The 26,729-nt window shown below is 35.7% G+C and overlaps 1 protein-coding gene across 1 annotated transcript in view; it reads left to right on the top strand.

Annotated features, from left to right (window-relative positions):
• Nucleotides 1-25,000, top strand: part of LOC149793283 (coadhesin-like) — a 44,222-nt gene extending 19,222 nt beyond the window's left edge. The window contains exons 4-14 of the mRNA XM_089968977.1: nucleotides 6,341-6,508; nucleotides 8,456-8,617; nucleotides 12,156-12,317; nucleotides 13,879-14,043; nucleotides 14,938-14,997; nucleotides 16,297-16,467; nucleotides 16,953-17,096; nucleotides 18,581-18,729; nucleotides 19,763-19,916; nucleotides 21,660-21,781; nucleotides 24,845-25,000. Coding sequence (XP_089825103.1) covers nucleotides 6,341-6,508; nucleotides 8,456-8,617; nucleotides 12,156-12,317; nucleotides 13,879-14,043; nucleotides 14,938-14,997; nucleotides 16,297-16,467; nucleotides 16,953-17,096; nucleotides 18,581-18,729; nucleotides 19,763-19,916; nucleotides 21,660-21,781; nucleotides 24,845-25,000 — 1,613 coding nt within the window. The remainder of the gene's footprint in view (nucleotides 1-6,340; nucleotides 6,509-8,455; nucleotides 8,618-12,155; nucleotides 12,318-13,878; nucleotides 14,044-14,937; nucleotides 14,998-16,296; nucleotides 16,468-16,952; nucleotides 17,097-18,580; nucleotides 18,730-19,762; nucleotides 19,917-21,659; nucleotides 21,782-24,844) is intronic.
• The last annotated feature ends 1,729 nt before the right edge of the window (nucleotides 25,001-26,729 follow it).

Below are 26,729 nucleotides of genomic sequence, written 5' to 3'. Positions count from 1 at the left end.
GCTGGATAAGCAGTCATTTGAATAGATTTCTGGTTACATAAAAAAAATCTATTTGTATTGGAAAGGCGTTAACAGAATTCTGAAGAAGCGACTAAGGAAGTATTGCCCTAAAAATGTGAATTGATGTTACCAAAGTCAATACATGAATATAGTAGCAAAGCAAAGCTTCAATACATATGAGTCCAGATGAAACAAGGAAAGGATGAAATAGATACAACTTTTAGACTAATGTATACGGTTACCAGAGAACTAATAGATATTGAGCCACGAATGTTTTTGACAACAATTTCGATGCATACAAATATATTTGTTGTTATTGTCTGTTTGTATTTGATGCTCTGATGGTTCGGCCGTTTTCACATTTGAGCTTTATCCTCGATGTTTAATGCAATGTATTCATTTTATCTACATGTTTTAATTTTTTTAGATTGACAGCTTCTCTTATCAATTCTATTTATACATAGCTTCAATTAGCGGCATAAAACGTGTCTTCAAGACCTTATATGTTCATAATAGGATCATTTTTGACATTTAGGTAACCACTTATTTGACGTAAAGTATTATTTCTTTCCTCTTCTACGTTATTGATATAAGCAGGACCTTTAAGTGAAATTTATCGTATTTACTTCATGTGAATTATAAACGAGTTCACCTTTTGTACGATATATGATAGGGTGAAACCCGACATGGATGATCCTAACGAAGACACAAAACACGAGCGTGTGAATGAGATGTTTATTTATGATAGTAGCAAAACTTACCTAATTTCTCGCACTAGATTCACAACGTTGTAGTTATTTTACACACGCAAACGTATATCTAAAGGATTGAAAACTGACCCTACGCGAGCATACTAAGTTCATCAATATATATAACACTTAAGTTTTTCGACGTTTGTCATCGATATCATCAACAAATGCCACCAATGGTATCGTTTGTCAATGAAAAGGATCGATGTATGGATTTATTAACCGATATAATGAATGTACGAATTCGTCAGCAAATGTGATGAATGCATAAAGTTATCAACATATATGATTAAGGAATTTTTCATCAGATGTTCATACCTATGACGGAACTGAATTTTGGCTCGAAAAGCTAATATATTGTTCTGCAGCAATATGATGCTTTTATTTCACTATACCCGAAGACAATCACAAAAGCTCACAATCTGACTGAGGAAAGGTTTTGTCTAGTTCAACCCTACTGATTTTGCTAAAGGTTCCATCAGAAATCGTTCTATCCAAGCAGACCCATTGGTACAGAAAATTTGTTCCCATGACCCCACGGAGACCAACGACCTCCCATTACAGCTCGAGAGCTGAAGATTGTTTCCATAATATAGACAGTTCCACGACAATGCTCCTATTTATTTTCAAAATATAAATATAAGAGCACTTTAATTGTATTGGATGTGGTCAGACCCAAGCTCGGAGAACAATGGGTAAACGGGCTCGTCACTTCCGCTATTTTGAGCATATAGCGGTAAACCACCATAAACCACAATCTGAAACTTGCCTCGGTTAGAATCGTACACCATGTTTTACATATAATACAAATGATACTTTTAGAGCACAGTTCTGTAATACATAATTAATTGTCCTGTCGCAAAAGTCTATAAAGTTTCCATCTTCATATTTTTTGTTGACATTTAACATATTGATCGTACCTCTTTGCAGGTATTTGTATCGACTATTAAAGTTCTACTAAACTAAATCACCGTGAATATATTTGTAACCTAAAAGGGTTCTAAAACCTTGAATAGTGTCCGCTGGAGTTATTATTTCTGTTGTTTAGATGACCAAGAAAGATATACACATTTGTAGGTTTTACAAATCCACAAACTGTATCCGATCCAGTCGGACTCAAGTATTGGTCTCTGGTTATTGAATACGAATAATATGTTGTTGCAATTATTTATAGATCCTATGCAACTATTAAAAATGGTTCCATAACTTTTTACATTAACCAATCGGTATCAGTACTTTCTTCATTGCATGATATTATTACTGAGATCAGACTTTACAGACTACAAAACTATATTGAGAAAAAAATTAAAATATCAGCAAAGCAAATATACAGATAACACAACCAAATTGAAGGAGATATTTAATGCTATCAAGAGTACAAAAATGTGGCGTGTAACCGATTTAGAATGAATTATAAGAAGTTAATAACATGGTATCCAAAGTAAGAAGAAAGTCACCATTAGGCGAATGGTCAAAAGTCTCTTTAAAACAAACGGTGTAATAATTGCTACTGTTTTACCTCGATTAGTACGATAGCAGCAACCCCTTGATCTAAGCATAAAACATTTGTAGGCCTTTTAAAAATATATTGAAAGTGGTGTCGGATGGAAGTAATCCTAATAATTTCATTCAATGATAAACTTAAAAGAAGTCTGAAACATTTCCAAATGTTTATTGAATTTACCAAAAATAATTATCAGTCGTATTGCTTGATATAATTGTCAGTGAAATAAGTTGGCCTTTCAAGTTTAATTCGAAGCATATTTTACTATTGGATGATGATTTCATTTTGTTAATTAATGGATAAATTACGTTATGTTTAACAATTTTAGTAAACGGTGAGTCTAAGATAACCATAAAATAAAACGAAGATAGAAGTCCGATACAGATAAAAGAATTATTAGCGTTTTATCTAGTTAATATAATTAAACACTTAAATTTCTCCGACTCCTATAACCATAGCTGTATTTCTAAAAGTTGAGATTTCATCTTTTGTTGTTGTTGCTGTGTAACCTATGTCTTTTAGATATTGAGCTGTACACTGAACCGTTGCAATTACAAAACTAGCGCCGATGAAAAGTATGATGATTTCATCCTTGTCAACCTAATCCGTGCACACGAAGGTGCTTCATCTCTCGCGTTTCATTGTTTAATTTTATGTTTTTCTCCGCTTCATCACTTTTTTTGCTAATTTTTCGAATCATTACGAACTATTTATTAGCTGCTGGTATTATCGTTTGTTTACCACATTTATAGTGACAGGAGCCTTAACTCCTAAATTAAGTGTATCACATGACTCTTTTAAATTGTTTTTGTACCGAAAAAATGCTGTTTTAATTCCCATATCTTTAAGTATCTAACTTTGGAATCAGAAATTTACTGTAGCAATATTTCATCTGTGCCATAAATTTATTCGCTTAAAAGAATTTTTTTCGGGTTAGCATTTACAAGAATCATCTATTGGCTTAAATCATCTCACCCAAATGTAGATGATGATGAATAAAATAGACCGGCCAGAGTTGAACAGAAACAACAGAAGAGTTACGAGAAAACAGATCCAAGACACTAAAGCCACTGAATGAAAAGCCAAGAAAACAGACTCATTACTTAAAAAACTTTGACGATTTTTGTTCTCCCTAAGTGACGATGTCAAACATCAAAATAAAAGCCACCTAAACTAATTACTTTCCACCAGCCTTCCTATGTTCAGATGAAATACGACGACATTTTTCATTGCAATTGTTATGGGCGTTCTTGTGCATGTTTGGTTTCCTTGAAAGGCTCAAATGTTTTGTAGACTTTCTCAGTAAAATCAACCGTCTGTCGACTTATGAAAACCACAGAACGATTAACAAACAAAAAGCTACCACAAGGCGTTAAAATCTCATTCAAACGTATTGTATTCCATATAGCATTTTTAAAAATGTGTAAACTCTGCAAATTTGCACAGCAAAGATAACCGTAAATGTTATCACTATACACGGTAGTTGTGCCATCTAAGAATATGATATAAAGATATCAAGGGATGAAACGACCCAGTGATACAAGTTTGGGTAGAGTGTTGAGGGACACGTTGGAATAGTCTAAGGAAGCGAGTATCTATTCAGGTTGAATGACACTTGCTGGCTCTAAAATCAGTTCGTCCATTATAAAAAATGTGCTCTTCCATATCAGTAACAATACACGTCTGAAATCATTACTTGCGTCATCATTCGTTCAGGTGGTCCAAGACATTTTGTCTAGTCTTTTAATTCTTCATCATTGCTTACTTATTTGTGTTTTACTGGCGTGTATTGGCTTATTATCTAAACATAAATTACTGGCGTATAGACACATATTGAATAACATTGGACTTGACCTGTCATATTCTATCATTTTCTATATTTCTCTGAGTAATATTTGTTATTCGTTCTGGCGTATCAACGCGATATTAAACTATCTCCACCTCTTATGCCACTCTCAGTCACCAGAAGTATGTCATAGTATGCCTAAAATTCTGACTGATTCAGTATGAAACGTCTTGGATTTGACTTGTCGTACATAAAGAAGCCCAATGAAATACGTTTACTTGATTGCATTTCCCGGCCTTGCTACTGTCCCGTACGAACAACCTATGGAGCTTTGGCATGCGAGTTTCGTGGCATCAATAGTACATTGGTTCTTACTTTACAAGATCATCGACGTCCTTATATTGGTGTATAGCACCGCAGCAATGTGTGAAACTATGATACAAAACAGAGTCAAACATTAATTTAGACATAGGCCAAACATATCATTCATGGTGTTTCTCCTTTGAAACACACAATTAACACTATAAACGTAATAATGCAGAATATAAAGACTTTGAGTAAATGTAAACATATATATAAATACAAATGATATAGAGACTTAACAACACACACTCTTGTCTTTCTTTCTGCAATACAGTCACACCCTCGCTGTACCCGCGACGTGTAAAACTGCTTTACCACAAGAGTTTCTGCACATCATCATCGTACGAGGTACGATTTATTGTTAAGGAGAAGTTGTTTAGTATGTTCGCTCGCTGTGACCGTTGTGGCAGTTTGCGACAAAGTCTCTAGGAGTGTGACGCTGACATAAGCTCCTGGAAGAAGCTACACTGTTGTCACTCTCGGAGTGTGACGCTGACATAAGCTCCTGGAAGAAGCTACACTCTTGTCACTTCCTGAGTGTGACTCTGATATAAGCTCATGGAAGAAGCTACACTGTTGTCACCATATGGACGAATAAACAAAACAGTTATTGTCTCAAAAATCAGAATTTGAAAACCCGATCAAATCCTTTAAATTTTAATTCTGATGTTTATCTGTGAACAATTTGTCTAAGGAAGTTTATGACTCGTGCGACTGTCTCGGATCGGTTCTCATTCTAAATATGATCTAAACAATATCTTCTAATGCACATATTCAGCAATCGTGAGAAACTGTTCGCTGAATTAACGATATCATCAAGTGTAGCTTGGTGCTATTTATTTACAATGCGTTTTCTCCGAATCCATGTTGTGAATTAGTAGTATCAACACCATCATGGGTTTTAAGAGTAAGGTTTCCTGTAGTGTTTGTCCATACATAATATGGTATACCGCAAGAGATGGAGATATACAAAAGTAAAATTTACGAGTGGTCCGGACATCTTGTATCGGCCACGAGATGGTGATTTTTCAGAATAATAAATGCATCTTTTTCACGTGCTCAGTAGTAATGGTCCATCTCTGTAATTCACGTGCTCAGTAGTAATGGTCCATCTCTGTAATTCACGTGCTCAGTAGTAATGGTCCATCTCTGTAATTCACGTGCTCAGTAGTAATGGTCCATCTCTGTAATTCTCATATCGGTTGAGTATATTGAGTATAGCTATGTAGAGTTAGGAATGCTGATTCAGTAAGTGGAATTTATCTTTTTCATTTTGTGCTTTGAGTTATTTTACTTTAGCGATTACTCACGTATAAATAGTACTATTTTAAATTTCCCCTGATTACAAATATATTGGCAAGCAATGCATATACATATAGCGGGATACCACAATTTAAATAGCAATGTTAATTTATACATAATTTCCATTTTTATTTACCATATTGAAAAATTATAAAAATTATTGAAATAGTGTCTCTCTGATCACTTTTCAAAACAGTCACAAATTTATCGACATATATAAATTAATCGGTAAATATTGATCAAATATGTTAAAAAAATGTAATATAATTTTCCGTTGCTATTAAAAAACACAAAATAGGCCATCATATCCAGGTGAAAGTCCCGAGAGCAAACTGTTAACTGTTTTTTCCTAACCATTTCACTGAGATCTGTAATACTTTCATCACATATGATATTATTTTCAGGACACGATAAAACAAATCTTTCAAGGTTAAAATATTCTCTACCATTTTGATTCAAAATTCATTAGTTACCTACTTTGATTCTTTTTTGACAAGCAGCCTTTTACGTGCTTAGAATCAGGATTACCCGGTAATAAAGGCAGCAAATTTGCAGAACATCTTCTGCAGAAACGATTGTCATACTTGTTATTGATAATTTTTGTTGAAAGCATTTATTGAATATAAATGACGTTAGGTTCTGTAAATGGTGGCTGGAGCACGTGGGCATCATGGAGTCAATGCATGTGCGACACGGGGACACGGACTAGAGACCGAGAGTGTAACAATCCAGCGCCAACTTTGGGGGGCAATGATTGTGTGGGTTTACAATTTGAACAGTCATCATGTGCCGACCTATGCCCTGGTAAGTTTATTTGACCTAATTCTTCACCAGGAAGCAAGATGTGTACATGGTACCTACGACATTACTCTTATCCACCGTTTCCACTTCATGGTTCTATGTTTGTGTATCAGTTTATCGTGGGACCATGGTTAATCAGTTTGTCGTAGGACCATCGTTCTTTGCACGTGGACATGCCTTGAAAGATTCATGTAGGTCCCAATATTCTACATTTCAGGCTTAAGATGGGTCTATTTATAACGCACATGTATTTCAAGATCATATTTCGGTTGTTAAAATGTAGAGAAAACCACTGTCCAAAGTCTAGTCTTACTTTTATGGACTCTACTGACATTGCATTTAATTTATATATTGAAATCATTCCTAATATTTGTATGTAAACTGAAACGTTCAGGGTTATGGTTTACAACAAAGGTCTTTGTTCTGTTATTCATTAGTATTTTTATGTGCGTGATTGAAAACAAATAATTACAAAATACAAAAACAGATATCTTCTCCACAAAGTTCCTTAAGCAGGAATTGAAGTATGTACCTAACAAAAATAAACAGACAATAATATGTCCATTGAGTAGAAACAAAGGGTTTATAAAGCTTCCCTCGTTTTGGTTCGACAGACATGACACCAGAATATAAAAGTTATTCATAGGATCGAATTTATATAATATCCAACACAAGAAGTTCAACGTACCAAATAAAGCATTTCTTGATGACCACCATTTGAATTGCTTAAATAAATTGAATGTAGATTGTCTTGTACAAGTTTAATTACGTTGTGTATTGATTCGGAACTTGTTTATTTGTAAAGAAATATATTTAACCTATGTTTTAAGCTTCTGTTGACTCTGTGACTGCACGTCAGAGTTAAATTCACTGAAAACATCTAATACTACACGACAGCTTTAAAGGTCTGAGAATACATATCAAATAGTTACGACCATTGTCCCTCGTGGAAGCAGTATCAGTAAAAGCTGCTTAAAAACGGACGGCATAAATACCGACTGTAATCAGTTTGCTGTATATTGATCAGTCCCCAAACTTATTAACTTGAAGACGGAATATTTTGAAAATTTAAAGGTTTATGTGCATGATATGAGGAGTACAAACTCTGTCCTCTTAAGTAACTGATTTGTCCTTTGTTCCTGTTTTTATTTTTCTATCTGGCTATTTCAAAAGATGGAACAGATATATAGTAGTCATATGTATATTTTATGATATGGATGAGTTGTATTATTGAGTATTAATATATTATACATATTTTTAAATGGTGACAGGTAAAACGTAATTATTGTGAACCCATATGTTTGTCATCGACCGTTTTCCTAATGCCTGACAATTACTCCAATGATCTCTAAGATGAAATATATGAATGGATAACCTGCTAAAGAAGGCCTTTACAGACCCTAGTTAAAGAGTAGGATATGGAATACCTATATGTTTTGTCTGACAATTTGAAGAAATATGAATATAATGCTAGGTTAAAAAAATCATCGAACAGACTATCTGTAAGTAAAATAAAAGTACTATAAAGAAGCTCTGCTCGATGGTATTGCATTTCCCATTTTTGGCATTGCATTTCCCATACTGGAATAGCATTTCTCATTTTGGCATTGCATTGCCCATGTTGGCATTGCAACTGCTATTTATGAAACAGTGGCAATTGAAAGCATTTTCATTCGAATACATTTTTCTTTTACGATTCATCTGGAAACTGACTTCCTTAGAAACTCGATTTAATCATTCACAACTATGCCATTTTTCTTTAACGTTTAGCACTCTAAAGAATAACCTTGGTGTATTTGCCTTCAAATTTAGCAATAGGATCATGCAGAGAATTCCCGAAATCAGACAATGTCATCTTTGTAAAGAATAATATGTACGTCAACTTTACATGACCAATAAATGTAAGCTTACTCAATAGTTTTCTTTCACTGTCAACAATTTTCGATTTAGTTGATGGTAATTGGGGTACGTGGGGAACATGGAGTACCTGCATGTGCAACACGGGGACACATAACCGAACTCGGGAGTGTAACAATCCACTGCCGGCTAGAGGTGGTGATGGCTGTGTTGGGGCTCACTATGAACAGGCGTCTTGCGCAGACCAGTGTCCAGGTAACTTTATTCTGTTTTTAAAGTCCTCTGTTAGGAATGTGCATTTTGTTAATTTTGTCCGTCTTTCCTTTCGCCGTCATTGGTTTGGTAGTGTTTTGTTTTGGGATCAGTTTCTTGTACTATGTTAGTCATGGTTAGGTCAAACATCATTGAATGTGCATGTACCACAGAAAATACTACAACTTTGGGCTAACTATGTCACTTAAGCCTAAATGTTACGCCTCAAAAACTTTCTAAAGCAAGGCAAATATTATCATATTCCAGTACTTGCTATCATTTATTTTAATTACATGTAAATGCAAAATATTTTTGAGAATGTTTGTTTGTTGCTGTTGTTGTGGGTTTAAAGCCATTTTTCAGCACACGAAAGGCCATACATGGAGGCGAGTATGACTTGTTTAGGAAGAACCCGGAAAAACCCCACTGACTTGCTGGCAAGCTTTCTTACATATCCACGTTGCCCAAGCCACAGACTCCAATCTGCGCAAACAAACGTGAGATGTCACAGATCTGTAAAGTCGTGCGCTTTAGACCACTCAATCACCAGAGGCCCCAAATTATTGTTTGTATTAAATAAAGAAAATATGCATTCAACTTCAATAAAATATAAAATGTTATACTATTAAAGTTTGTCCTAAACATCTTCTTGGATATGTGTATATGTCGCAGGAACAATTCCATTGCATCAGCTCGGATAGCTCAAGTTGTCGGCTGGTAATTATTTCCTTTGACATAATATCATGAAATCCATGTAACAAGGAGATATAATTAGAAAGAATACGGTCGTCAATTTAGCACTTTGAACCCCTATATCAGATGCGGAAAATTGTTGTTGGAAATGGGTTAGAGTTCACATAGATAAAAAGGTCATAATTTGAATATCAGCACATCTCCGAGTCAATTAATTTACTAGTAATTTTGTCCACATACACAGCGAAGGTATTTGACAAGACTGGACTATTGTAACTCAATTCTGTCTGGTTCATCTCAATATCTACTCAGAAACTTCAAAAAGTTCAAAACACAACTGTTCGGATCATGCTTAGAGTACCACGATCAGAGCACATCTCCCCGCTGCTCTGTACCCTACACTGGCTATCCATTCGATCCAGAATCAAACACAAAATTTGTTCTATGTTTTACGTTTCACTGACGGACTCCAGTCCAACATACCTATCCGACCTCACCCATGTTTACACACCAGCAAGATACTTACACTACTCTTCTGACAATCGTATACTCATTATTCCCACTATGAAAACGAAGTCATATGGACATCGTTCTTTTGCATACTAGGGCTCAGCAATGTGGAATGAACTGACCACTGAACATAGACACAAAGACACAGTGATCCCATTCAAGAGTGCTCTTAAGACTCACTTATATCGACTGCAAGAACAAACTTAAAAACCTAATAATGTTTCCGACCTTAAATAGTTTCAGCATATTTTTTATGTTTTCTAATTTCATGGTATTTTTTTTGTAATCATATCATATATATGTTTTTTGTGTTATAGGTGTTGTCTAATGTAAAACGCTTAGAGCTTCTAAAGATTAGGCGCTATACAAAGTCCTCATTATTATCATTATTATTATTATTATTATTATTATTATTATTATTATTATTATGTATATTTGATTTAATTTATATTTGACTTAATTTAATTGTTTGTTTGTTAGTTTTAATTTTTCTTATTCCATTACATGCTATTGTAATGTAACTTTATATACTGGATTTGACATTTTCCAGAAATTCAGTTCAATTTGACCTGATTGTTTTTCGTAAACACTAATAATAGAAACGTTGTATCTAATGCTGACCTGGTTCCTGGCCTATTCAGAAATCAGTGAGATTTGAAGTAAACAACTTTTTAATTTTTATTTATTCTTTCCCAAAGTAAAAGTCATTGGTTTTAGTCAAGGCCATACTGGGAGTATGTGATGTTAGGCATATAAAAACTTCTAAGTTGTTCTAGAATGATGATCATGTGACCCTCATACGGGGATCTGTTTTGCGTCTTAAATTAGTGTTTAACTGTTTTCTACAGAGAATTGGGGCAGTCGGGCTTTAAATCATTTACACTTAAAGATGTTTTCTTGTGACCAGTATGAGTTGAAGTTTTTAATTTTTCTTCAAATTATTTGGATTCCTAGAGATTAATTTTCCATGGAAATACTTGTGCTCCAAATTAATTCTTGGACAAAGATAGTTATCGAAATTTAGAAAGAATTCAAACACTGGAATACTTTTTCTGTGATTCAGCAAAGAACTGTTGACACGTCAGTACGACTGCTGACCATATCATACGTCATCGCCTTCCATTCTGGATTTCATCGGGATTCGAACTCAGTTTCATTAGGACTTTTTATTACTAGGACTTATGTTTTTTAATTCTTGGATTATTCTTGATTGTTTGGAAGAGCCTAAACGTAAGAATATAATTTTGAAGATATCATTAAAGGAAGGTTTTTACGAAAATATACTAATTCATTCTGAGAGTACACAATACATTGTTCGGTTAAAACGTTTGTTTGTCACAATGTGTATCAAAAGTGGTTGAGTGAGCGTCGTTGAGAATGTTCTGGTTGTTTTTATATTCTTTTCTCTACAACCCTCCAAGTTAAATGGCAGATCAAAATAACAGTGATAATCAAAATGATTTTGAGATCCGATACTAACCAAAACATATTTAGGAACACTGGATTGTGAAACAGTGAACGAGACATTAGTTCATGTATACGATGTTTTGTATTGCAATTAATTGCAGCATTAGACTAATGACACAAACAAATCGAACGAATAGATGCTGAATTGTTTACTTCAAGGTTTGAAATGCCTTGTAGCTCATTTTGTGGAACGTATGATTCTTTATTCAAGAATCTTGGGTTTAATAGGCAGAATGGCTGGTTCAGTCATTTGCCTTGGTGTGTACCAGGAAAAAAACATTTAGTTTAATTTTCTGATAATAATGTGCTAATATGTATTAATATTGTCGATGGAAACGAACAAACTGACCAAACATGCATTACGATTTGATCTAAATTCATAAGGATGCTGAAAGTGGACGATGCTTGGTTTTGACCGAAATAATGCCACACACAGAGCTCACCTAACCATTGCATAGACAAAATACATCAAACGAGATTTGCTCGCTTATCTAGCGGTCTTATTGTAACAGGTTCTGAATCTAGTTGGCCTGTTCTATTGTGTATGTCATTACTTCTGTAAACATTTCATTTTATTTTGGCATATTATATAAAGTTTTGTGAAAACGAAGTTTAAATGGTCTAGTAACAAGAATTAGACACTGTTGATATTTATTGATTCTCCTCAGCGATCTAAACTGTTCTTCCAGTTGCATATCAAGAGCAGAGTATACGTTCGTTAACAATAACAAACTGACGAACCCAAGCAGTTTTCAACATATTTTAGTGCATTATAACATTTTAAAAAAATTCTGTATGTTAAAACTTAACTATCAACCATTAAGCTCACGTATTATGCATGCTAAGCCAAAGGATAACATTTTTTTGTTAGGCACGTGGATTGACTGGGAACCGTGGACAACGTGCACCGTGACTTGTAATGGCGGCTATCAAATCCGGCAGCGTCAATGTACTAAACTCGACAACACGTTATCCAGAGACTGTCACGGCGATCACAGTCAGGTTCAAAGCTGCGGTACAATGAACTGTCAAGGTGCAATTTACTCACTTTATACTTATACCCCAAGTCCTTTCTTGAGACAGGAGTTTTGGTAATAGTTGCTAACTTAGTCACGCGTTCTTAAGGTCTTTGCCGACCTTATGTACACGCACAGGGGTTTGTTACAAAGTAAATTTGGAGTATCCGTCCATGAATCAAGGGATGGTGGTTCTAACCTGTAACAATACAACACAAGGGAAGACACCAGACCGCACCCCTCGGTAGTAACAACACTGCGAGTTTATCTTAATTGCGTCTGCTAATTTCCAGCTTAAGTCAGTCGTAATAAAGAATAGTTCAATTTTCAAAACAACTCGACACACTTCGTTCAGTTTGTGACATAATGGAGAAAATGCAATAATTGTTCGCCGATTTTGACGTATGGACAAATGCCGTCCAGAAGTGCCGTTTGGCATTCGGATAGTCTTGGATTTCACCACTGACCTAAAGGTAAGATCCGAACAAACTCGAGTCTGTAGTTCAACAATAAGTATGTTTCAGGAGTTAACAATGCAGTGCAACAGTGTAACCAGCAATCAGCACGAAATTTACCAAAATCAATTGTACATTAACAATATTTGGTGGGAACTCGAGGTTGTTCGGATCTTACCTTTCGGTCAGTGGTGAAATCCAAGACTATCCGAACGCAAAATGGTACTTCTAGACGGCATTTTTCCAGACGTCAAATTCGGCGAACAATTATTGCATTTTCTCCATTATTTCACAAACTGAACGAAATGAGTCGATCTGTTTTGAAAATTGACCTATTCTTGATTAAGACTGGCTTAAGTTGGAGATTAGCAGACGCAATAAAGATCAACTCGCAGTGTTGGAACTACTGAGGGGTGCGGACTGGTGTATTCCATTGTGTTATATTGTTATAGGTTAGAACCCCCATCCTTTGATTCATGGACGGATACTCCAAATTTTCTTTGTAACGAACCCCTGTGCGTACATGGGTAAATCAAGCGCGCGATTTCCCGTTTGTTTGCTGGGTATCTGCTCACCGATTAGGATTTTAAGTGACTTTCGTTAACGGTTTTGTTCTTTCTTAATTACGCTAATATGCAATATGGATACCACTGGTCAGTATGTATTAAACTCTACGTCACGTATACTTGCCGTCCATAACAGGCTGGGCGGGTTTGAAACCCCGACTGTAACAGGTATTTCATATATCTCTGGTTCGAAACCCCGGCTGTAACTGGCATTTTATATATCTTGAAATATATTACATTTAAACAATAGAATGAAAAGGTTGAACAGAGATAATAACAAAATAAATGTTTATCCTCCAAATATTAATTCTATATTACGTTACCTGTATTTTATCATGTGTGGATACAGTTCTCTTTTACCACATAAACCATTTGCAGTGGTCGTACATTTATCACATGGCTTTGGTCATATAGAAACTTCGTCAGTTTCTGGTTTGCGTAACATTTATGTCATCGTTATCTACACACAGCTCTCGATAGATAGATAGATAGATAGATAGATAGATAGATAGATAATAGATAGATAGACGACAACGCGAACTTTGTTTTTCGTGTAGGTCAGTGGGAGACCTGGAATATGTGGTCAGACTGTACATCAACCTGTGGTGAAGGTACACGGATTCGTGTCCGCCACTGTCTCTTTTCTGACAACATCACCATTGCCAACAACTGCCCTGGAGAGTCCATTGAAACTGAAAGCTGCAAAAATTTGCCCTGCCCAGGTATTCTTTTTGTTTCATTTCTAGAACTTACGCACCAAAGTAGGCATCATATGGAAGGGTTTGCATGACACGACATTCTACACTTAGTCAATCTATGTCACCTTTATTAAGTATTTTCATTCTAAAGTTCGCAAGTATCAAATATCCGTCTTGAAGGACAAGTCTTTTGTTTCCAATTAGTGAGCTTTTGTAATATTAAATATAATATTTGTGTTCTTTTCATAGACGCACGGCTGTTTGTCTGTTTGTCTGGTCAGAAGAGGACATATTTCAGGCAAGAAAGTCATGGCCAACATGTCATGCCAACGCTCGAAGCATTGCTATACATCTTATTACGTTGTCCATAAGATCATAAAATGGATGCATGTACTGCAGACGAATTGTCATTGCGTCATAATTGTTCGTTCCAACCTATGCTGGCGCACGTGATCTGCAAATTGAATTTAGTGATCAAAAATCTCTGACGGCGATTCGTTTAAAAAAAATTCAAAGACATTTGGCCGCGCAAAATGTAAGGTCTTCCCTTTTTGTCTGCAGATTGTGACGCAGCTATCGTCCTTTAATATAAAATAATTTCGATGTTGCATGAATAATATAACAATAAATTTCTTAACAAAGAAACAAGCAGAAATTAAGAATTCAGCAATATGTAAAACATTCCTTATGTGCAATTACAACGTTCAGACAAAGAGGAAGAAGGAAAAAAGATTAAAAAATAATGTATCGTTTAATTTAATTACAATATATGACGTATGTAAATTCCAAGTGGATCAGACTAAGAGAAACTTAAGTATTGAAGGTTATGTTATGACATACCGTACGTATTCGTGAGAAAGCAAGTTGTATTGTTTTTATCCTCAATAATATTACGAAGTGAACCTGATTTTCTTCCAGCCACGACTTCAGTCCCATCCACTGTTTTGATGACAACACCATCGACCACAACAACCGAGAGTAAGCAATTTTATAAACCTTACGGAAATCTTTCTTGCGTTCGTACAAAAATTAAACTTTTTTAACGAGTACTACGTGTCACTTTGTTCGAAAGTAAACACACACACGTGTGACTGTGTGTATGTGTGTGTATGTTAGTTTCTGATGTTATACGCTAGACGCACGATGTGTATAAATGGTCGTAATTAGCTTTTCAAGTTTATTTCATGTTAAATTATATTTTTATTTGTATCCTTGAAATATAATTTCTTGGATGAAATCAATGGGTACAAAGATCGTGTGATGTAGTTTCCAACAATTGCCTTTTAAAATGATCGTAAGAATATTTTGCATCGAAACAATATAACTACGACCACCTTGAATAGATAAAATGTGTGTGATATTTAACGTAACTCTATTAATTTTTCAGTCATATCACTACGATGTCTGCAGTGTGGCAGTTTATAGTGATGTCTAGTACTGGGGCACCATGCCGCAGACACGTAGCATGATATCCCAACCAGTCACATTATCCTGACGCCAGGCCAAGCAATCCTAGCACTAATCTCTTAATGCTGAGCGCCAAGCGAGGCAGCTGTTAGTACCATTTTTTGTAAGTCTTTGGTATGACTCGACCGGGGTTCGAACCCACGACCTCCCGCTTCCGAGTCAAATGCTCTAACCACTAGTCCACCGTAGCGGTAAACATATAAAATTGAATTCAGACTTTAAGTCCACATTAATATAAAATGTATATAATGTTATGTAATAAAAAAATAAGGTAAGCAACATTACATATTACGTAACATATTCAATGCATAAAAACTGACAAGCATGGCATTTTGGGTCTACCGCAATTTGAGGATTAGCTAGCATACGTAATAGTCTGTGTATAGTGAGGTTAGATTGCAGTTTAGTGACATAATATACTGGAATATCACCGCTCCTGTGGCCTAGCGGTTAGAGCGTCCACCTCGGATGCAGGAGGTCGCGGGTTCGAACACCGGCCGGGTCATACCAAAAACTTTATAAAAATGGTACAAACAGGTGTCTCGCTAGGCGCTCGGCATTAAGAGGTTAGTGTTAGGACTGATCGACCTTGTGTCTTGATAATGTGACTGGGTGGGACATCATTGCTACATGTCTGCGGCATGATGCCGCAGCGCTAGACATCACTAAATACTGACACAGTGCAGACATCGTAGCGATATGACTGACAAACTGATAAAGCTACGTTAAAAGTCCAAACCAAACACATACTATAAAATCAGACATTTTATTTTTTTAAATGAAAGAGTTAATGCATGTAACATAATTCAGGTCCTGGAGTATGGGCAGAGTGGACTGAATGGTCAGCGTGTAGCACAAGTTGTGGTTCCGGATTCCGGTATATTGCCAGGTTCTGTATAAACCCTCATACAGAGAAAGAGAAACATGACTGTCTTGGTCAGGCTGTAGAAAGCCAGAGCTGCCAAGTAAAGCAGTGTTCGGGTAATTAAGTTAACAATCCTGTTGTAATAATTATCATTTTGCTACAACTTTTCGAGGTAATGTGAAAAATATGCCCTGATAATTTTTAGCATTTTACACCATCAGCTTTAAGCCGGAACTAATGCAAGATCATATTTCACTGTAAATATTGTAATTGTGACTAAAATATTTCGGTATTTCCATTAGCACTAAGGAACGGAAACGAGGCATACGAATAATAAGGGTGATGACAAGACACCGTCATCGATAAGAATGAAACATACAAAAAGTGAGAATGGACCGCATAAATAGTTTCCGTCTAGCGTTATAAACAAAAAACGCGAATGCATGAAACAAAGATTTGTTGAAAATGTGTGATTTTTTATTTTCTACTTTTAAACCAAACAAAAGGTTTTGGATGTGAAAACAGTCGTGATATAAAGTCTTCGTTCCCATTTGCTGATATATCTGTACAATTTCATTATGATCATTTATCTTCTTCATAGTGGACGGTTCCTGGTCTGAGTGGAACGGATGGAGTGGATGTTATCGAGGATTACACTCCCGATCAAGGGAGTGTAATAATCCAGCTCCCCTCTATAATGGTACGGATTGCCAGGGAAACCATGTAGACATAAAACATTGTACTGGTAAGTAAGGACATTTTGAAGTGTTGGTGATATAGCACAAGCTGTAATCTCTATACCTCTTAGGATACAGGTTTAACTGCGTTTTATCACAAATTTGTCAATAGGTAAATACGAAAATCTTGTTCCCAATACAGATACATGTAATTGAATTTTTTGGCGATCACCCCCACACTCTAATCCACATCTTGTGTAACTTTTCATACAATAACGTTGCGTTTACATAATTGCATTCATACATTACCGGTGGCCTAGTGGTTAGAGCGTCCGCCTTGGATGCGGGAGGTCGCGGGTTCGTACCCCGGTTGAGTCATACCAAAGACTTATAAAATGGCATTAACATTTACTTGCTAAATGCTCATCATTAAGCGGTTAGTGTTAGGACTGGTCGAAATGGTGTCAGGATAATGTGACTGGGTGGGACATTATTGCTACATGTCTGCGGCATGATGCCAAAGTGCCAGTTTATCACTATAAACTGTATAGAAAGTACTCGAGCCAGTTATAATATTCGCAGCATCATTTTATACCATCTGCTGTCACTTCTTGCAGGTCATGTACCTTTCATTTATAAGCACCAGCATAAAATTTCGCTTAAAAATTACTGGAAAATTTCTTTGCAAATGAAGTTTATATGTAATTAATCTTGACGGCTTAAGAAACTGAAAGAATTTTGTTTTACATTTTCGCTCATTTTTAATTTCACATGTAACTCCTTATTCGCAATACCAAGGCGATGGACGCTAAGTGGCTTTCAAGTCCGAGGATCTACCAACTGAGCTATCGATATTTCCTGAAGAAGTAAATAAATATAATACAATTCTTTACGCCTAATTTCGATGAACATATACACAATTTTATAGATTTCTGCGTAGTGGTTTTGGACGAAATATAATTGTTGACAGAAAGGGAGATGGCTAGCATGCGAAAAATCAAAGGTTAGCATAACCTTAAGTTCACTGAAAGGAAAAATACAGCTACTGCTGTTTCTGCTACCAGGTAGAGCCTTAGCAAACGCAGGGACTGATTTGGATAATTTTGGCGGGACCACCTGGATTTACGCGCGGGACCCCCTGTGAGCACGGCATTAGTAAATAAACTTTTAAACAGTTTCATATGATATTAAATTTAGAATTTTCTTCTATCGCTTTAAAATTACTTTAAATTGGCTGCTACTACAACTTCTAGTGCTGCTGCTACTATACGGTGTTTCAGCTTCTATTCCCTAGTAAACATCAAGCTGTAACACGTAGGGTCGTAGAGAGCGATCACCGGTCCTGGGGTAAGAAACACCCAGGCCTCTCTTAGCTCAAGTTCGAATAAAATTTTCTTTTTATAAAATTAAAGTGTTGTTAGGCCCGGGCCACCTTACGGGCCCGGGCCTAGGGGATTTATCCCTGATTGCCCCCTCTCCTTGTCGGCCCCGCTAATAAGCATGGTGATATGGCAGCTCATTACAAGTATTACATGCAGCATACCTTTTACAGAGGTGACAACTACTGCAGCCACAACACCGCACGTTCCATTAGTTCCACCGGAAATATTTGGTCCTACCGAAGCAAATGTTGGTGGAAACGTAACGCTTTTATGTCTGACAGGCATACCGGGTCTGAACGTCACGTGGTATTACCAAGAGGTAAGCACTCTACATCAGTGGTTCCCAAAGTTGGCGGCACCACCTCCTTGGGGGAGGTGGGATTATCAAAGGGGGACGCTAATGCTGAATAATACTTGTTACGGGGTAAGGTAGGGGCGCGCTGAGGATAACCAAGGGAGCGGTGGCCCGAAAAAGTTTGGAAACCACTGCTCTACATGATGATGAAAAATGTATTCTCCCAAAGGGTAATATCACGACTTAATTTTAAAAGCATTTAATAATACTTACGTGTAAAATATACGTGACAGATATACAGGCGTATATCAATACTGTTGAGCAACTATTCTGTGTTCAGAAATATTTATACTGTCCTAATTGAAAATTTAAAAAAAATTACTACAAAATATAATTCTATGTACCATGCAAATATTCAACCTACGGTACTGGTAGCATATTATGAAACTTTAACTTAGGTCTGCAGAAAAATTTAACAATTGGAAATAATAAAACAAGAAAAATTCAGTCCATATTATTCACTCATTTCTTCCGAGACTTTTCTACATCTTGCAAATTCATATTTTGTTGGGGCCCCGAGTGGTTGAGTGGTCACGGATCACTGCCATTTCACCTCTGTCTGCGTGTTTTGGAGTCTCAGGCTCGGCCAATGTGGATATGTGAGAAAGCTTGCCGGTAGCTTCTCGTGGGTCGGTGGTTCTTTCTGGGGTTTTCCCAGATTCTTCCTCCACCATTAATACTGGCCGCCATGTATAGCCTATCTTGTGCTGAAAAATGGCGTTAAACCCTATAACAACAACAACATATTTTATACGATTCCAAGCTCAACACTTAAAGTAATACTGCCAAATATTCGGTCTGAGGAACTTGGCAATATAAATATAATTATACTGTATGAGGTATTTGGCAATATAAATATAATTATACTGCATGAGGAATTTCGCAATATAAATATAATTATATGGTATGAGGTATTTGGCAATATAAATATAATCATACGGTATGAAGAATTTGGCCATATAAATACAATTATATGATATGTGTGATATTCTTCTAGAACCATCGTCTTCCTGTGGGAGCAAGCCAGCCGATGGGAACAAATGAGTTAATTATAACTGGTGTCGATTCTAAGAACTATGGGAACTATACCTGTGTACTTTCCGACAGCTACCATACGGTGAAAAATCAAGTGTTTATTCACCTTCATGAGAGTACGTGCCCTGAATCCTTTTATATCTATATATCGATGTTTAGTATCATTATATATATATATATATATATATATATATATATATATATATATATATATATATATATATATATATATATATATATATATATATATGCGACGCGAGAAACCATCCCTATTGACAAGAAAACGTCATCTTGGGTTAAATAACGTCACAGATATGAGTTTGTCCCAATATTCTGGTATGGTACACTGAAATCATGATATCGTTCTTATTAGTCATGCTGTCTGCGGGAACTAAATTGCATTTTGTTGAGAAAAGAATACTCTGAACAAGACGAAAAAGATAGTCCATAACTCTCACTATTCTGACACAGTATAATACAACGACTTAGAAGATGCATTTGGTAATTGATCATTTGCAACAACAACAATAACAATGACAACAATAATAATAACATCAACAATAACATCAACACTAACAATAACAACAACAATAATAATAATAATAATAATAACAACGTTGTGATAACATATGGTCTGATCCCATTACGAATCTGTACAGGAAATAATAAAAATATTTTTGACATCATAATAATAATAATAATAATAATAAAATACTTTTGTTGCTTATGTGAAAGTTGGTTTCTGATGCACATTTTATGGCGTTTGCAAATATTGAAAACTCTGCAAGCATGAAACCAGAATTATGCTAAAGCATGTGTCACATACGATTTAGTTTTGCTAATTTTTTATCTCAACGCTTTTATTTCAAACAACTGGGACGGAATGTTGAAAGTCGCCATATGTCCGTACGGTAAGTTTTACGTGTGTGTGATGCCTTTGAACTCCTTCTACACTAGGAAAGAAAGATACATTAAACTCTTGTCAGCAACATTCAGGCGAATTTAGAATCTGCAAATACTTTTAAAATTTGTATTCTGGATGGGGTTAATGAGATTGGTTGTCATTCTACATAAATTTCAAATAACTTCAGAGCTGAAGTCACACATGTCTGATAATTGACATTAGTGGTAAATGATCTAAGTGTCAGTATATATTGGAATGGGAACCATTGGTGACTCTCTGAGGTCCTTCCTTGCTCTCGTGAATTTGGCCCATGAGTCAAGATATATAATCTATTAAGATCCCCCCGGATGAGACCATACATATTTATACATGACATTAATGATAGGACCTACACTTACTAAAGGTTCTTGGACATGATATGGAAACTATTTAGATCTCTATCATACAACACTTAACTGGGCATAAAAATATAAATTTAGGCATGCTGCTTACATTATCCCACCCACCTACGCCACCCATAGGTTCCAACCGCAATCCCGAGAAATTTGCACCCGAGTCAAAACTTGGAGAATACTGAGGTCCCAGCCTATCGCCATGTATACACTGACTTGGTATGAACATGACATACTCGTGCAACTGGCACTGGTTCCAGGCTCAACCCTTACCCCCCCCCCCCCCACATCATCGCTTGAAAACAAAATACAAATCCCACCGTATGACCAAGTAATACTTACCGAGCAGGAAACTCTAAATGCACATATCAAATTTATATTTGCTGTTAATGCAGTCCTTATCATCAGGGAACATCAAAGAGTCCCAAACTTCAGAGGGGAGGTAAAAATTGCGAACCTCAAGGATGTGATTTCTACAAACACAACATTGGAGTTTATATTTTAAACAGTGCCCTTACGGAAATAAGGAGGTTTTGACGTATCTTGTTCTTATTTTCTTACAGCCTCGCCGGTTATCTTGTCTCTGATAAAAAGTCCGGACACGATCGTAGAGGGCGCACCAGTCAAAATCAAGTGCGATGTTTTAGCGTTTCCTGAGCCTGTTATTAGATGGGGATACAAAGATGTAAGCCTGCAATTCCTATGATGTGTACATTTTTGTTATTTCATGATAATTTATAATCCATTTCATTTTAAGGAATGTTTAAGATGCTCGGATTTTATTTAACAATTCATACTAAGTTCCCATAAATAACCTCTAGATGTAACTTAACCATCTTTCAGCAGATGTAAAATAACGTTTGTGGAAAAAAGAAAAGAACTAAATACAATAAAAAAGAACCATATACCACCCCACCCCACCCGCACTTGAATCTCTTAATAATTCGATTCAAATTGTGCAACAACTTCAGTTTTCAAAGGTGGCACGATTGGATAGAGTAACATATCATATTAATAAATTCTGCTTTATTACAACAGCGACTGAAAATGCTTTCTGTTTTAACCCTTATTGTAATACAAACTTCGCTTGACTAATAAACGAACTAGATCACCTGTTGGTATAAGCATCAGGATTCACAGCTTTTCAAATTTAATTACAACGACTATCTAGGTTTGAAACTTGTAATAATTATTACAATAGGGATATATGGTTACATGTAATTACAACGCATATTTAATAAAGTTTCATGTATTACAATAGAGGTTGCGACTGCTTGCAGTTTCAACAGCCCTATTTTAATAACATTTGTAAAAACAACATATCATTGAGGAAAATTGAACTAGATTGCAAGTCGAAACGTAGATGCAAAGGAAAAATGGCAAAGGTTATTTGGGAATGCGTAAATAGTAGGTGTTATACATCGGTCAAATTTTAATTCTTATTGGAATAATTTGTTTGCGTTATATATAATTCCGTCATTGCTTGTGCAGTTTTTTATTTTTAAAAAAGGAATTATTATTATTATTATTATTATTATTATTATTATTAATGTCAGCAATGACTGGGATTCTGTTAAAGGAATCAACACTATCTTTAATCCATTGAATCGTTGATAGTCATCAAGTAGGTACCAGAACATAACGTTTTCCAACAGAATATTTAGGAGAACATTTTTCTTTGCTTATCGTGGAAAACACGTTCCTCTCTTTAAGACACTGCCATAGAAAAACCAAGTTGTACACATCCACATATGTATATGCTTCTCGTCGTTGGTATCTCGAACATTTGCAGAAAATTCGAGCATTTTGTGTTACTGAGAACTGGAGACGTTTAGGAAAACGTCTTCCTTGCTCAGACAAGTATGGTTCTTTTTCTACATCTACTGGTAGTCAGAGTGGCAAAACCTGATTAATCTAAACCTGGCACAATACTAAGTAACTAACACAAGGTATTTGGTCCTTTTGTTAAAACTCAACTCATCTCTTTCTCTCATTAAACCACACCTCTCTCAATAAACCATTCTATTCCGCTATAATATAGTAGGCAAAGGAGAGAAGAATTATTGTTTGTTTCATTGGGGTGTCTTAAGGCAAAGTACCACGCTGATATTATATCCTGTCAAAGGAATTGAAGTAAGATGCCTTGTAAATGGACACACTACGGCAACCGTCGCGGGCTGATCCGAGGATAAGATTCAAATTCACTCTGGCAGCTAACCACTGCACCAACTCGACTCCCGCTAGCTGGATGTAAAACCGAGGTTGATGTCAAAATGCCTTTTTTTTTATTTTATTAGCTGTTGATGTCACCTTCTCATAGACAATATATCTTTTCCGTTAGAGATGAAACTCGGCCAATTTTCCATCAGCACTGAAAAATTAAGGGAACAGTCACGCATGTAACGTGCATATAAATATAAACACATCATTTCCAGAATCTAGTACGCTTGAGCTTCTAAGTTCTGCAGAGCGAGTTATCAATAAAACGGACTAACATGTACTTGCATTTGATAAACAAATCGAAAGATGTACCATTTTCCGTTGTGTGGACATTACAAACTAGTTTAGAAAGTGTATATAAGAGATACACATGAATACCATAAGGACAGAAAATGTACTTTTATTGCTGAATATCATTTTTTTCCATTATGTGAGAAAGCATTAACACAAATATTAATATACCTTGTACAAGTTTATTAATTATTTATAAACCATGAATGTTTCAATGAACTACCTTCTTGAAAATTTCCGAAAAATTCTAAAACTCGTAAAACTGGCTGTTTCGTTACAGTGACTCGTACTGCAAAAGACACAGACTCGTGCTTTTGGACTGGGGCAAATATTTTCTTTCCAAACCAGCTGTTAATATTTAGCAGTAGATCTGAGTGATCTTGACCATGTTTCGGTTCTTTATTAGATGAGAATTCCGCAGATTGGTTCGACTCTTGTCCATGTTTTGGTTCTTTATTAGATGAGAATTCTGCAGATTGGTTCCACTCTTGACCATGTTTTGGTTCTTTATTAGATGAGAATTCTGCAGATTGGTTCCACTCTTGACCATGCTTTGGTTCTTTATTAGATGAGAATTCTGCATATTGGTTCCACTCTTGACTCTGCTCCAATTTACTCAGTGTAACTTGTATGGTTAGAAAAAAACCTCATCAAGAACAATTTGCTATCACGGCGCTTTGGAGTGTCTTCTGCACCACAGGTGTTTATTCATCGATGCACATTTGACCAAGAGAACTTTGGGGGAATACTTAGTGATGGGGAAAGTCTTACGAGGTTAAGATCTGTGAATTCATTTGTTTACTTGTTCCTTTTATAATATTTGTGCGTAAGGTGAAATATAACTGAACGTTCATTCACGCGAGCTGTGTGGGTCCTATGATGTGACACACACACACACACACCTGAATATAACTGTTTATCCTGGCATATACTATGTTAGGTGATCTAGTTAAATAATCATCAAACGAAGATTACTATTACAATATGCGTTGTAATTATATGCTGTCGTAACCCTATCATTCAAGTTTGCAACAAATGAGTAATCATTTTAGTTGGATCTGAATAACTGCAGGCCTTGACACTTGCATCGTTAAGTGATTTAGTTAAATATTAGTTCAACTTCATCAAAACTGACACTGTTTCTTCAAAATACTATTCAGTTATTTAGATCACCTTTGAAAAATAAATATACACCATCACACGTAAACATTGAAACAAGTTTCTTATTCTTCTTCAGCGATTCGGAAATCCTTTCGTTCCGCCACCAGTTTCTTACAAAGAAGGCGGCAAAGAAATTGATATTGATTCCTTCCAAAGTAGCCTCTATGGAGGAATCTGGACGTGCAATGCTATAAACAAACTGGGATCAGATCATAGAGATATCAGTTTATAATATAATCTTCATAAAAATAAATCGACATATTGTCGAAATGTATGACTTGTGTTGTATATAAAATATAATGAAGGATTAAATTATAGTTATTTATAGATAAAGATGTTCAGCCGCATACACATGCATACATTCATACACACATACGTACTTACAAATGAACATAAATACGCACGTTCCAAGTTTCTTAATCGGATTCGAACACACAAGACAGCTACATTATGCAGGAAATTCCTGCCGTACGAAAAAACAATAATTGTTTTTCTTCAACTTGAAACCAGAATGATCATCAATGCATCTAAACTAGACATTTTGGTCAGTACTGCTAGAATGTCTCCATCAGAACCTTTTGGCTAGTTTGAAAACAATGTAATTCTGACTACCTAAAAGTGCTACAATGCCGCATTCAATTATTCGCATTTCACGGTCAGTGTTTAAACCAAATGTATAGTCAATGAAATAGAGACGTAATAACCATTCATTAACATGATCAACAAAAGGTACACTTGGGATGACATTGATTGATCGAGAGTAAAGTCGAGAGACAATAAGTGTAACAAAATTGAAAATGAGTTTCGTTGGCAAAGCTGTCATTCGTTCCAATCGGCATCTTTCTTCACTAGGTAAGATTATATCTAGCAGATAATTCATTGTTTATATTATGAACTCTTAAATGTTATTTCTCTCTCTCTCTCTCTCTCTCACACACACACACACACACACACGCACGCAACATTTTTTGTTGTTGTTCACATGCTGAAGTTTTTATTTCATAAAATGAGTCGGACTGGGAGGACGTCTATTTTTTCTCCTCAGTGTTGATCAGATGCTATTCATAAAATAGAAATGTGATATAGCTATGATTACTATCTTGTTGTTGCTTAAAACAAAAATAAAACTTTGTTAAATTGCACAGGCTGAGATAATGTAAATTGCTAAATAAGCACAGAAAGTTAACGAATTTGAATTTTGCATCTTAAATACAAGTCAATTAAATAGCGTAATATTTTTTCGTTGGTGTTGTTGCTTTTAAGTACAAGATTTAATTGTACTTTTCGAGCACTAAAATATCTTCCCCTTCTAAAGTCCTATTCATACAAATTGCATTATTCATTAATGTTAGAAACAACGTGCTGAAAATTTTATAAAATTTATAGGAATAGTTTAACACCAGACCGTTTCAGTTACATTGAATCTGTGTACCCTTTAGCAGTATCCAAGTGAAAATAAACTATTTCGTATATTTCTTACAATACAACCCAGACATAGATAAAAACAAATAATCTCTAGCAAACACTAGCTCATAGTTATGAACACAGGAGTAGTCCTATTCTGGGTGTTGCAATTAGTACAGATAATGCTTCGATTTCACTAACGCCAATGAGTAACTTCCGACCAAAGGAACTCTAATTGTACGGTTTAACATGGCGGATCAGACTGGTGCCTGGACAGAAATAACGATCAAGGATGTTAAGATTTGACCAAAAGAAAGCACCATGTTCCTCTAACTTTATTGTGCGTTTCATTCATATTTGTACATGGCTACAAATAGCCAGATAAGATATAAAGGTTAATAGAGGGGAGCGGGGATTTTCCGTGATTTTCAAATATCAAATTTCAACATTAACATCTGATGCATAGTGAATTCGTTCAGTTAGAACAAAGTCGAAACACGTGCCTTATTTAAACTTCTTGTATATTTGTAATTGGAATATTATTCTGGCATGGTTAC

The sequence above is a fragment of the Sinohyriopsis cumingii genome, chromosome 8 (genome assembly GCF_028554795.1).
Source record: "Sinohyriopsis cumingii isolate HCF-2022 chromosome 8, ASM2855479v2, whole genome shotgun sequence".
Classification (NCBI taxonomy): Eukaryota; Metazoa; Mollusca; class Bivalvia; order Unionida; family Unionidae; genus Sinohyriopsis; species Sinohyriopsis cumingii.
The sequence above is the reverse complement of the archived record's forward strand: the minus strand, read 5'-3'. Positions and strand labels throughout refer to the sequence as shown.